The sequence below is a fragment of the Lissotriton vulgaris genome, chromosome 1_1 (genome assembly GCF_964263255.1).
Source record: "Lissotriton vulgaris chromosome 1_1, aLisVul1.2, whole genome shotgun sequence".
Lineage (NCBI taxonomy): Eukaryota > Metazoa > Chordata > Amphibia > Caudata > Salamandridae > Lissotriton > Lissotriton vulgaris.
The window spans coordinates 2143585121-2143597179 of NC_141685.1; the positions used below are offsets into that span (position 1 = coordinate 2143585121).

Consider the following 12059-nt stretch of genomic DNA (forward strand, 5'->3'; position numbering starts at 1 on the left):
GATGTCACTGACCATGTCATGAATGATGTAATATGTGACATCATCAGCAGTGGATTGCGGGTGCGCAAAATATAGTTAGTACAACTAACTATATAGGAGCAATTTCAATGTTTTTTTAAATGCTAATTCCTAACTAAATAAGGCCTGAAACCTATGGTTTTTAAGTGAATTTGCAAGGTTTTTAAAATGCTAATTCCTAACTATATAAGGCCTGAAACCTATGGTGTTTTAAGTGAATTTGCAAGGTTTTTTAAATGCCAATTCCTAACTATAATACTATATAAGGCCTGAAACCTATGTTTTTTTCAGTGAATTTGCAAGGTTTTTTAAATGCTAATTCCTAACTATATCAGGCGTGAAGCCTATATTTTTTTTCAATAAATTTCAAAGGTTTTGTAAATGCTAATTCGATTAGCGGATAACGTTTATATATGTTATTATCCTTCTGGGACCACCTGAGCAGCCATCTTGTTTATCAGGAGAAGTGAGGCACAAGAGAGCACAAAACAAGAGTGGAAAATGCAAAAAGGGGGCAGGGTAGAGACCCCCTGACCCCCTAGCCCTTCTCAGGGGGTCCCACAAGGACCACCAAGTGCAAAAAAAAAGTATTTTTTTTTAAATCGCGGGGTACGCGCACGTCGTGTACGGTGTGCGTACCCCTCGATTTTTTTCGAATTCATTTATTTTTATTTTTTGCCTTTGGGGGTCCTTCTGGGACCCCCTGAGAAGGGCTAGGGGGTCAGGGGGTCTCTACCCTGCCCCCTTTCCGTGTTTGTTTTGGGCTCTCTTGTGCCTCAGTTCTCCTGAAAAACAAGATGGTGGCCATTACTTCCTGGTTTGGACAGTTTGGAATGTTGACAGTCGACTGCCAGCCAATCAGAAACTCGCTCGCGCACGTAAGGGTACGCGTACGGAGAGCGCATATAGATATATAATTTGCTCAAATTCAATTTTCTCAACAACTACTGGAGGGATTTTCACCAAATATGCATGTGCATACCAGGCCCTACCATCTTGCCAAGTTTGGTGTAATTCCATTCAGTCGTTCGGGCTGTAGCTGTGTCTAAAGGTCCCTATGGAAATTAACATGGGGAAAACATGTTTTGGGACCCCCCTTTCGGCCCGCGCTTGACGAATCCCCCCAAAACTTTCAGGGAAGGAGCTGAGCTGGCCAAAATTCTGGAAAATTACACGCAGATTCCTCAATCGGCGCCAAAGTTATTCCCAATAGAATGTTGAGCGCATATAAATATATCATTTGCTCAAATTCAATTTTCTCAACAACTACCGGAGGGATTTTCACAAAATGAAGAAAAGGCACTACTGCATACCCGTCCCTACCATTTTGCCAAGTTTGGTGTAATTCCGTTCAGCTGTTCGGGCTGTAGCCGTGTCTAAAGGTCCCATAGAAAATGCCATTTGAAAAATTTCAAATTCAATTTTCTCAAGAACTACTGTTTTCACCAAACTTAGCACAGGCACATCTGCATACCAGGCCCTGCCATTTTGCCAAGTTTGGTAGAATTCCATTCAGCCGTTCGGGTTGTAGCCGCTTTGGGACCCCCCTTTTTTCTCGGCCCCCGCTTGACGAATCCCCCCGAAACTTTCAGGGAAGGAGTGGAGCGTAGATGAGCAAATTTAAGGAAAATTACACGCAGATTCCTCAATCGGCGCCAAAGTTATTCCCAATAGAATGTTGGGGATTTCCTATGGTACCGCCAGTAGGATATATGTATATATATATATATATATATATATATATATATATATATATATATATATATATATATATATATATATATATATATATATATATAACTGTTCAGCTTTGCAATACCATCTCTTAAAAATCCAATGTTGACCAATGGTTTTCCCGGTTTGTAAAATAAATGATCTAGATTGATTTAAGCCGAAGGTGGAACGGATCTCGTCTGTTCGTTACTATATATACCCTTTCCCTTTTCCTTGTACAATGGTAACTCCTTTGTGAGTTTGTTGGCTAAACAAGCATAAATCATTCTAGTGAGCATGCACCTTTAATTAATTACGTTCAAGTCCAACTTGACCCAGACAGGGAGCCCCACTTTTGCTCTGCATGGAACAGAAGGGATGGCAGGGCAAGACTAGAACAAGTAGAGAGTATAGTATCCCAAGTTTCCTGAAAACAAATTCAATCATATTTTTCAACTAGATTTAGCCAGCCTGTGTTAGTGATCTTACCTTTTGGCCCGCTAAGTTCCAATTCAGCAGGGTAAAGGAACTCCTGCGAGTGACTTCCATAGGATCCTTGGTGAGAACGTCATTATCCTCTATAGCAGGGGTCTCCAAACCGGTCCTGGAGGGCCGGATCCATGCCAGATTTTTTAGATATCCCTATTGAGATACATGTAGTAATTTTAAAAATCTGGCATTGATCTGGCCCTCCTGGACCGGTTTGGAGACCCCTGCTCTATAGTGACAGTGCTACATGGTACCAGTAAAATAATTTGCTTTTCAACTTAAATTTCGTCTGGAAGTCAGTCCACAGTGAAAATAACATCATAGCAATACCAAAGTGGATTACTATTCTCCCCTGAGGTAGACACAGTAGTATGGAGATTAAACAGGCTGCCCTGTATGTTAGGTACATGAGTTTCTGCAGACATACTTCCTTGGATATAGTACCATGTTTGTAATGAAATAATACTAGGTTTGTAAAAATAACCGAATTGGACCACGTATCTACTGTCTCTTATCCTGGCCCAACTGAGAGGACCAAATATGAGACTTTGTGACAACCATGGGGTTCTAAAATTAACAATAACACACTTCCCCCTCTGTAGCAACTGGTCAAGGCCCAATCCATCCAACTCTATGGGTCAATGGAATCTTGCTGGCAAGGGTAAAGGAAAAACTTCTAAAGTGCACCAACAAGCCCAATATGTTATTACTTAGCTTTTTGTTGGACTATACCAGGCGGGAGATTTATAATGGGTTGAGATTTGAAGGTGCATAAATCGCGTCAGGGATACCCCTCTATGAGCCTCTCCACACACGGGTTGGTAGAAGAAACACATCTGCACAGGTACACGCTGGTTTCATCAGATGGTGAAGGGTACTGTCCTAAAGTGGGGGTTTCCGCAGGTACTGAAGATGCAACATTATGGTGGGCTGGCTTGGAAGCGGCACTTTGTGTACCCCCGAGGTGGGTAGCAATACAGGTTTGCCGGGTGAAGGGATAAGTTGTTTGGGTTTTGCCCTCTGACATTACCCCCCTCAGAACGTCTGTACTGACTAAGCACAGATGTGATTTGTGATTTCAAGAATTTTTTATAATCACGAATGGGCGTCCGCAGACATTTTTCCGGGGGGGGCAAAATGTTAACGTCATCACCATCCTCCGACATGATGTGTGCCAGGTGGGGCACAAGAAACAATGGGGCACATAACTGGGATAGACTCAATTAACAGCCTATGATTAAAGCACCAGATTAAATATACTGTATGCACAGTGTATGTTAGGGATTATTTGTAGCACACATATTTACCAATATTGGCTTCTTCGAGCTAGAATTCATGATAACTTTTATCCAAAGTTAAAGCACAATGTCAAAGATAGTGATAAATAATGCAGCAATCACACACGCTAGTGATGCGCCAATGGGTGCTCCCTTTACTAGAATTCCACGGGCATTGCTAAATTTTACACACATTCAATTAATTTATACAAAATAAAATGTATAGGTCCAAATGTTAGCTATATTTTTTTAAAGAATCTTAGAGTCCCTCTACGTGTAGTCAATGTCAAACTGACAACGTGCGCACGTTTAGGGATACAATAATGGCCAGCTCCCTTATTCAGAAGCCCGGCACCTTAAATGTGTGGCACATGTGGTGCCCGCAGTGGCGGCACATCACAGGTCCAGGGATGCTGAGTCTTAAACAGTGGTCAAAGTGGGGGGAAAAAAGTAGGGGAACGGTGGGCGGAGAATCAGAGGGCGGGAATAACCCAAGGATTGGATCTGTGGGTGGAGCCAGAGGTGTGGCCAGAATGCGCAGATATCCCAATTTTTAGTATTTGTTTGGCAATTCACTGCCCAGTTTAATCAACCAATGAATACACATGATTATTTAAGGTTATAATGTGTTATTGACATTAAAATATATTAACAAAGCGGAATATGCTTCTAATCACAGATTGTACCAAATATGATAAAATGTGGAAACACAATCCAATTGTCTCCTAGCCATGGAGTTTCTGTCATCAGCACTACTCCCTTTTTCCACAACATCAGTTCAAACATGAATGGCAAAATATCCTAGTTTGCAAATGTTTTCTCTAAAATGATGGCTCTGCCATATTTGCCTCATAATGCAAGATCTGCTGCATGATCTGACCATTTAAACTAATAAATTGTTTGTAGCTCAACATATCAATATAAAATGTGACTTGTGTTGCTGCGGGTGGATGGCCTATTGTAAAGGTTGACTGGTCACCTTTCTCACTGCTGCGTATGTATGTTACACTGGTACTAATAAGGCAAAATCTTTCCAGAGACTGTTAGCATGTGTACACACGTCAAAATAATAAAATATCTGAAAATATACTGAATTACGCTGCAGTCTTTTTTTCATGAATAATTTAGTCAACACTACGCCATAATGTTGTCATCCTTGGCCCCACAGCAGGCAGCACATGTTAAAAGTGCTTGTGAATGAAGCAGGGAGACTGTGAAGTTTGCAAACTTAGTTTGGTATGCGTGCAAATCCTGCATTGCCAATCCCTGCTGAGTTGCAGCAACTATTGCTGAAACAAGGCCAATGGAGGTACCTATGGGTGAGGCAGATTGGCCTCAAGGGCAGGGCCAGCCATAGCACTGGTGGTGTCCTGTGCATTAATGTTTGTTAGTGCCCCCCAATGACCACCTCTGCCATGGATTATCTCACTACCACCCTTTAACTGTGCCCCCAAGTTTCGATAACCACTCTCTCTCAGATGCATTTAATTTGATTTACAGCGCCACTCATACCATTGTAGGGTGTCAGAGCTCTTTACATCACACACATTACACAGAGACAATCAATATGTGTGTAAACCATTGTATAGAAAATGTTACATAAGACTAAGGACTACAAGGTGTAGGAGTCACATGACAACCATACTAGTAGCCTGTATAGTTTTATAGTGATTGGTCTGGAGAAACACAATACCCAGATCATAAAACGTAATACCATGGTTGGGGATTCTCCTTAATAATCAGAATTGATTTCTGTCCAAAAAAACACTTTTTGCCACATTAGGATAATCAAAGCCTGGGGGGGTGGGAAACATAACGCTCTAATTTATACCTTGCAGTTTGTATGCAGCTCTTAGATGACAGTTCATAGCTCACTGTTCTAAGTTAGAATTATAACTTATAAACTGCAAGTAACAAAAGGATCTCTCTGAAAAAAGCAGTAGCCCACTGACCTATTCACATTATGCACACGTTGTGATCTGCATGGCGCATGTTCTTTGCAGCCGGTATATTAACCATCTCTCTACCTTTCCATGAGTCAAAACTTCCACTAGACAAAATTCTGATCCCTCTCTAGGAAGAACAGTAATCACCAGAGTCATCATGACATTTGGGTGTTGCCGAAAATTGCTGGAGGCCAGGAAGGAGGCAGCAAGCATTTTTAAAACCATAATATACCTGCAAATATGATGCCTCCACCTAAAGTCAGCACCCGGTGCGGTCACACTGGTTGCACCGCCCTAGAGATGGCCCTTCTCAAGGGTCCTGAGACCTCAGTGACTGTTGTTCTAGGGTGTGCTGCTTAATAGGCCTGCCAGCAAGACTGGAGGTGAACTTCAGTATGGATAGTGGTGGACAAGCCTTGAAGGTTAACCTACACTTGTCATGCTAGGGTCCACCTGCTGGTGCGAAGACACCAGGACTTCTAAGGTGTTGCGAAGCCTTCTAAGGTCTAGCATGTGATTGTGCTCTCGCAGGAGTGGTCTGGTGGGCTGGTTATTAAGGCTGAACCTGGTTCCCAGTTCCAAATTCAGCAGCTCTGACCATAGTGCCACATCCTCTCCCCCACTGAGAAAAAATTCCCACTGTCTTCAACTACAACCCAATTGTTGCCCGATATAAACATCTGGATGCGGCTCAATTTAAATTATGCACTAGACAAGAGCAATATGTGGCCTACAAAAAAAAAGTAACAACATCATGGAAAAATCAAACACTTATAGGGAATGCAAATTTTAGCAAACCATGGGAAATGTAAGCAGGAACAACATGGTTACCTTAATGCTTTTACACTCACTATTCAGAAATCAGTGAGTGCTTTTGCCTGAAAAATTAAGGACACGACTACCGGGCCCTGAATAGACCCATTTCAATGGCCTTTGCTTATATCCTTACAGAAACGTAAGCAGTATCGTAAAAAGACCACATCCCTGGACGCGGAGCCGCAGCACACATTTTGTTTTCCAATCCACGCATTGCAGTGCCTTCAGGATTGGTGCACTAGTTCCAAGTCCAGGGAAAACAAAGACAAGAAAGCAAAAATAGCGCTTCACTGGCAAACTGTAAAAGTGGCGCTACTGTGTTTTAGTGTGAATAAAATCAGTTTGGCCAGTTTGCACCACTCTGTCTTACTTTATTTAGTTATTCATCTATTGTTCATATTTTTAGCATTTTATTCCCATTGCTGCATTTTGGAATTAAAATGTCAGAAAAATACGACATTTCCAGCAAAAGCGTCTTTCTTTTTTAGATCCATTTCACAGGGAAGCAAATAAAAGAAAGGAGAGAAAAGAGAGTGAGAACTCCGTCTTGAAGTCACGGTTTTCATGGGCGTCCGCGGGGGGGGGGCAGGGAGGGTCGCTCCGTGGGGGGGGGGGGGGGCAAGCGCCCTTCCTTCCCCCTCCCTGCGAACGCCCATGTAAGTTCAGCATGAAAAAGTTCCGGCTCTAATGGTCTCTTGGGGGCGCCAACCTCAGCATGTCCCTGTGATGGTCAGTCAGACCAGACTTTGAGCCATTTTATGTTTCTTTGTAGGTTTTATAATCTTTTTGTATTACTATTTACTAAGCTAATTTTAAAACCTCTGAGGTTTAGGAAACACAGGGATGCTATGATTTATCTTCAGTTTTTAAATTGCTATAATGTTGTTTGTGAGATTGTCTCCTTTTTTGAAAGCTTGGAAGATGCAGGAACTCAATGGAGGGTTAGCCCCATATCTATTTCTATCGACTGGTAGAGAGCCATTGAATTATGTATTTTAAATGTTGTCAGAAATTGCAAGAATATTTTATTTTATTTGCTTATGAAGTTGTTATGCTTTATGTATGTTTTATTTATACACCTTTTATGACCACAATGTAAGCCAAATAACGCAATTCGATTTGAGCAGAATTAGTTACTTAAAAACAAAGTTTGTTTTATATCTTGCCTAAAAAGTCACACTTAACTCTAGATGATTGCCCTCACATTATGAAAAATTTGGGGATGCTATAGAAATGCTGAAATCTCCACGTAACCACGTTAGTATGGCAGCTGACTCGTGCTTCCATAACTTTTCTTCTTTTTAATCCGGCAATTTTCATTCATTCTGTATGTGTGTGGGAGAGTTCACCTATCCACACAGGCAGAGTACACAAGAAACATATAAAGCACTTACTTGTTGAAATGGTCCTCTGACAGAGATGGGCAGTATGCAAGGATGATCCTTCTCAGTGTCTTCTTGCTGATAACTCCTTTGCCTTTACTGTCAAAGCTCAGTACTGCTTTTCGAAACTCCTTCAGGTTCTCTGTGGTTTTATTACAGAAGGTGTCCTCTGCCTACATTGAAAACACATTCATGCTCAGAACAGAAACATTTGAAATACACAACTCCCGCCTTGCAACAAGCTTACTATAAATATTTAATTCCCACCTGGATGGATGATGCTATGAGGGACGGGGGTGAGGAGGAGAAAATACACGTCAAAAACTCTAATTCTTTTTGAAAATGCTCCTTAATAAAACATATGGTTTCAGCCTAATATTCATCCGTATTTTATCCATCTAGGTCATGTGAGTTCTTTTCAGTGCGTGAACTGAAGGGGATTAGAAACCATTAAGATGCCAGAGATAACAGCAAATGAGGCAGCAGCATAAACACTCAGATCATACTCTCGCTCCAAGACTTGAATAATATAGAGATGTCATTTCAGCTCTAGCTGGTCATTTCTGGATCATCCTTAGGGCTTCAACAGCTAATATGCTAAAAGTGCATGAGTTGTTAACGTGCATGTGTGAGCAACCAGAAAGTTTGTGTATGCAACCGTTTTAGAGGAAATTCTGGTCGTTTCCACTTCCTGGACACTCTGACACATTCCGATATAAAGGGACATCCATGCTGTGTAAAACAGGCTACCCAAACCACAGTGAGGAGGAACTTAGCTATTTTGGCAATACACCATTTCTAGAGCCACATTTCCAGAATCCCGTTAAATTTTCCCTAGCCAAGTCTGTGGCCATTAACTGACACCACCATCTACACCCAATTGCAGCAGGAATGCTGCACAAGCAGACTTTTTCAGATAGGGACCTGGAGATGCTGTGTGAGGAGCTGATGAAACAGTTGGCACCTGACAATGAAGTCCCCAAATGTGTGAACCTGGCTGATTAGGTTCATGCTATCTTCATCTAACCTTCGGCTGTGTTAAGGACATTAAAAAATGCATGGAATTAATTCAAATGGAGGGCGAGGGAGACCGATTCCCGCCATTGTCAAGAGATTCATTCCTCAGGTGGAGCATCATCCCACGACTTACAACAGGATACTCAAAAAGAGAGGGTCCTAGAGGTGACTGCCTGATCACTATTGCGGGTGTCAGCGGAACACGGGAGATCAGTTGAGACCAGTGGCACTTCACTACCAGGGAGTTCAAATGTATGCATGTGAATCTAAACAGTATGGGAATCAACCTATAGCAACAATAACCTGAGGGCATGCTAGAAAGAAGGTAATACATGAGAAATTGCTGCTAATGTGTGGGAATGCAGAAGGTGGTAGAGGGCATCAGCTTCACCCAGGAAAGTCCACCCTACTCGAGTCCAGACAGAAGAACTACAAATGTTGCAAGGACAAAACTATTGGGATAAACATATGTGAAATGCTTCTCAAACAAGTCTCAAGAACAACAACTGTGTTCGGACATTCATGTATGCAGAACACTTGCATGTGCAGCTGGTAGATAGTTTGTATTCACTGGGCACGGTGTGAAGACCTGGTCCGGTTACAGGTTTGGAGTCTATCCAAACTGGTTGTGCATGTTATCAAAGCTAAAGGTAAGTACTCCGATGGAGGAAGGGTCATAAGCTGAGGCACTTCTCTGGGGGTGATCATCTCACAGAGGTTATTTTGTGGCTGAGTGAAAGTTATATAAGGTATATATATCAAACAGTAAAGATTAACTCCAGTGCGTGATTCTGGGATGGAGGAATTAGTTGAAGAGGAAGCAGGACCCTCCATCTGTCCTACCAAAACTGCCACCTCAGCTTTACATCTGCCACCAAACCTCCAGCAATAGCTGCCACGAAACATCCAGTCATACCTGCAAGATGCCCTCCAACCACAACCCAAGCAAGCAGGGCCCTGCCTTCACTACAGGGGGATCATCACGTGCAGCCCCAGTTGACTCAGCTACAATTTCGGGACCATCAATCACAGCTAAAGCTGCTCCACCTGCATCTGCTTAACCATGTTCCCTCCTGGAAACCTTTCAAGAGTCGGCACCGTTGCAGTCTGCCCTGGGAAATATAAAGGACTTACCAAGGACAGCAGGGCAGTGCTTTCTCCAAGCTGCCCGATGGCATACATCTCAATATGCTACCAGACGACAGAGGGCCAAACTGCTATTGCTAATGCATCAGGCTATGTGGTCAGGCAACTTGAGCACTCAGACACTCTAGGTCATGTCCTAATTTACAGGAGGGGCCAGCACAGAACCTCATCCATTCCATCCACCTCTACTTCCCCTTACCAATTTCAATCCTCCCAGTATTCCCCATTTCAGCCTAGTATGTGAGCAGCCCATTTAGACCATCCTCAAGTAGTGTTCAATGGTTATGTTTAGGGAAGAGGGTGTGATGAGGTTAGGGTGAGTGGTATGGGAGAGCTGCCAGGACACAGAGAATGTTGTGATTAGGGTGGAAGGTTTGTTAGTGCAGCTAGGGGCTATAACAGCTGAAGTTAGCTGGATGATAATGACATACTGAGGTTTTGAAATGGGAGAAGTAGAGGATGGAATCCCTGTATGGAGGGTGTGTGGTATGAGAGAGTTACTGTGGCATGGAAACGTTTTATTTTAATACATTTCAATAAAACGTTTTTCTTATAAATATTTAAAAATATGGTTTTGTGTTGTGCAGGTGATATGTAAAATTTGGAAAATGCATCCTTTTTCATCAATAAGCTTGGGGAGTGCAAAGAACCAGCCAAATTTGATCTGCAGGTGCCCCAGAAAAAAAGGCACATTACAGATATTTTGTGTGGTTTCTGTGATCATCCATGGACAGCAAAATGCATCATCGGAAAACCATATGAACTGCAAATTTCCTGAAATGTCGTGGAGGTATATTGGAGTTATCTCTCTTCCCATTGGGAATAAAACACCCGCACTGTATTCTATTGGAATTCCAATGAAAAGAGAATGCTATAAGGAGTCATTGTTCAATATCTGATAATTTGGTGGCAAGAGAAGGTGTGACTAAGGGTATATCTGCTCCCCTTCCACAGCCTTGAGTGAAAGAAGGTCAAGGTTATTATTGTTCATGTTAAAGCTGTCCATGTGGATAATGCCTCAGGGATAGGAACATATGTAAAAGCTAGGACAGTCCCTGTATTAAGCCTGTTTGGGCACGGTTTCTGTATCATTATACACACATTACATCCAGAAAATGGGAAATTACCAACCCAGAGATACTCCTGAGGTCTGAGACCATAAACCTCACTGGAAGTAATCATATTTCTAGTGCATAAATTATCTTACCACAGTCTCCTCACCTTATTAATATCCCTCCAGGTGCCAGATAGGTCTAAAACTGTTCCCAAACAATAGCTCTTAGCGTTACCAGATGGTTCCATGTGACTACATCAGAAGAAAAAGGTATCCCTTCTGGAGCGAATAATGTCTCCTTGGAGGCTTGAATTGCTCATGTTTATGTAGAAGCTACCTGGTCATAAACGGTGGCAAAGATCCATTGACCTTTAGCGGAAATTAGGATAACATTAATCAGAGGTAAAGGGTGCCATATTTCTTAGATTTTCCAAAGCGAGATTACTGTGGGATTTCCGCTGGAACACGATGGTAGCAGAGGATGGTTATACACCTTGGCCAGAAGGAGCAGAGTTTAGGTTAATGCCCTGGAAGGAGCTACAATCAAAAATTGCCCAAGTTAGAATAAGGCCCAAGCCCCAAAAAGTCCTGATTCCTGATTCCAATGCCCGAAACTTGAAGATTGGCAAAGCAGTATTAGAAGGCGGTCCAAGAAGGCGGTTACTGAAGAAGGTGTGAGTATTAATAGGGAGCAGCGCATTTGCTGTAATTTTGGTACATTTTGATTGTGGTAATTGCATTCGCGGTAATTGTGTTTAATTAGATCATGGTATGCGGTAATGGCATATGTGGTAATTGCATTGAATTAGATTGTGGTATGCGGTAATTCCAGTTGTGGTAATTCCAGTTGCAGTAACGGCGGTTGTGGTAATTACATGTGTTTATTAGATTGCGGTGGTGTACAGACTGTGTAAGGTCTTGCGGAGTGGGACTACCTGTTCTATGAAAGGAGATCAGGCTGTGAGCGAGCACAGCCCAGGAAAATCTTAGGCTTATGGAGTAGATTAAGTGGGTCGGGTGTACCGTACACCCAGAGTAATTGTCGACCATTGATAGGGGAGTCGTGAGACGTCATCGACTACCCGGACTGAGATAGGTGGTGTGAATGTGTGAGTGCATGAGTGACCGATGCTGGTCGTAGGTTGCTGTAAGTGGAAAATTGAGCGATTGTAAACTATCAGTTGAGGTGATTGTCCGGTCG

At 42.4% G+C, this 12059-nt stretch overlaps 1 protein-coding gene across 1 annotated transcript in view; it reads right to left on the reverse strand.

Moving 5' to 3' along the window:
* EFCAB6 (EF-hand calcium binding domain 6) overlaps positions 1–12059 on the reverse strand; it is an 846383-nt gene that overhangs the window by 479564 nt on the left and 354760 nt on the right. The window contains exon 14 of the mRNA XM_086922295.1: positions 7654–7814. Within this exon, the coding sequence (XP_086778421.1) occupies positions 7654–7814 (161 nt within the window). The remainder of the gene's footprint in view (positions 1–7653; positions 7815–12059) is intronic.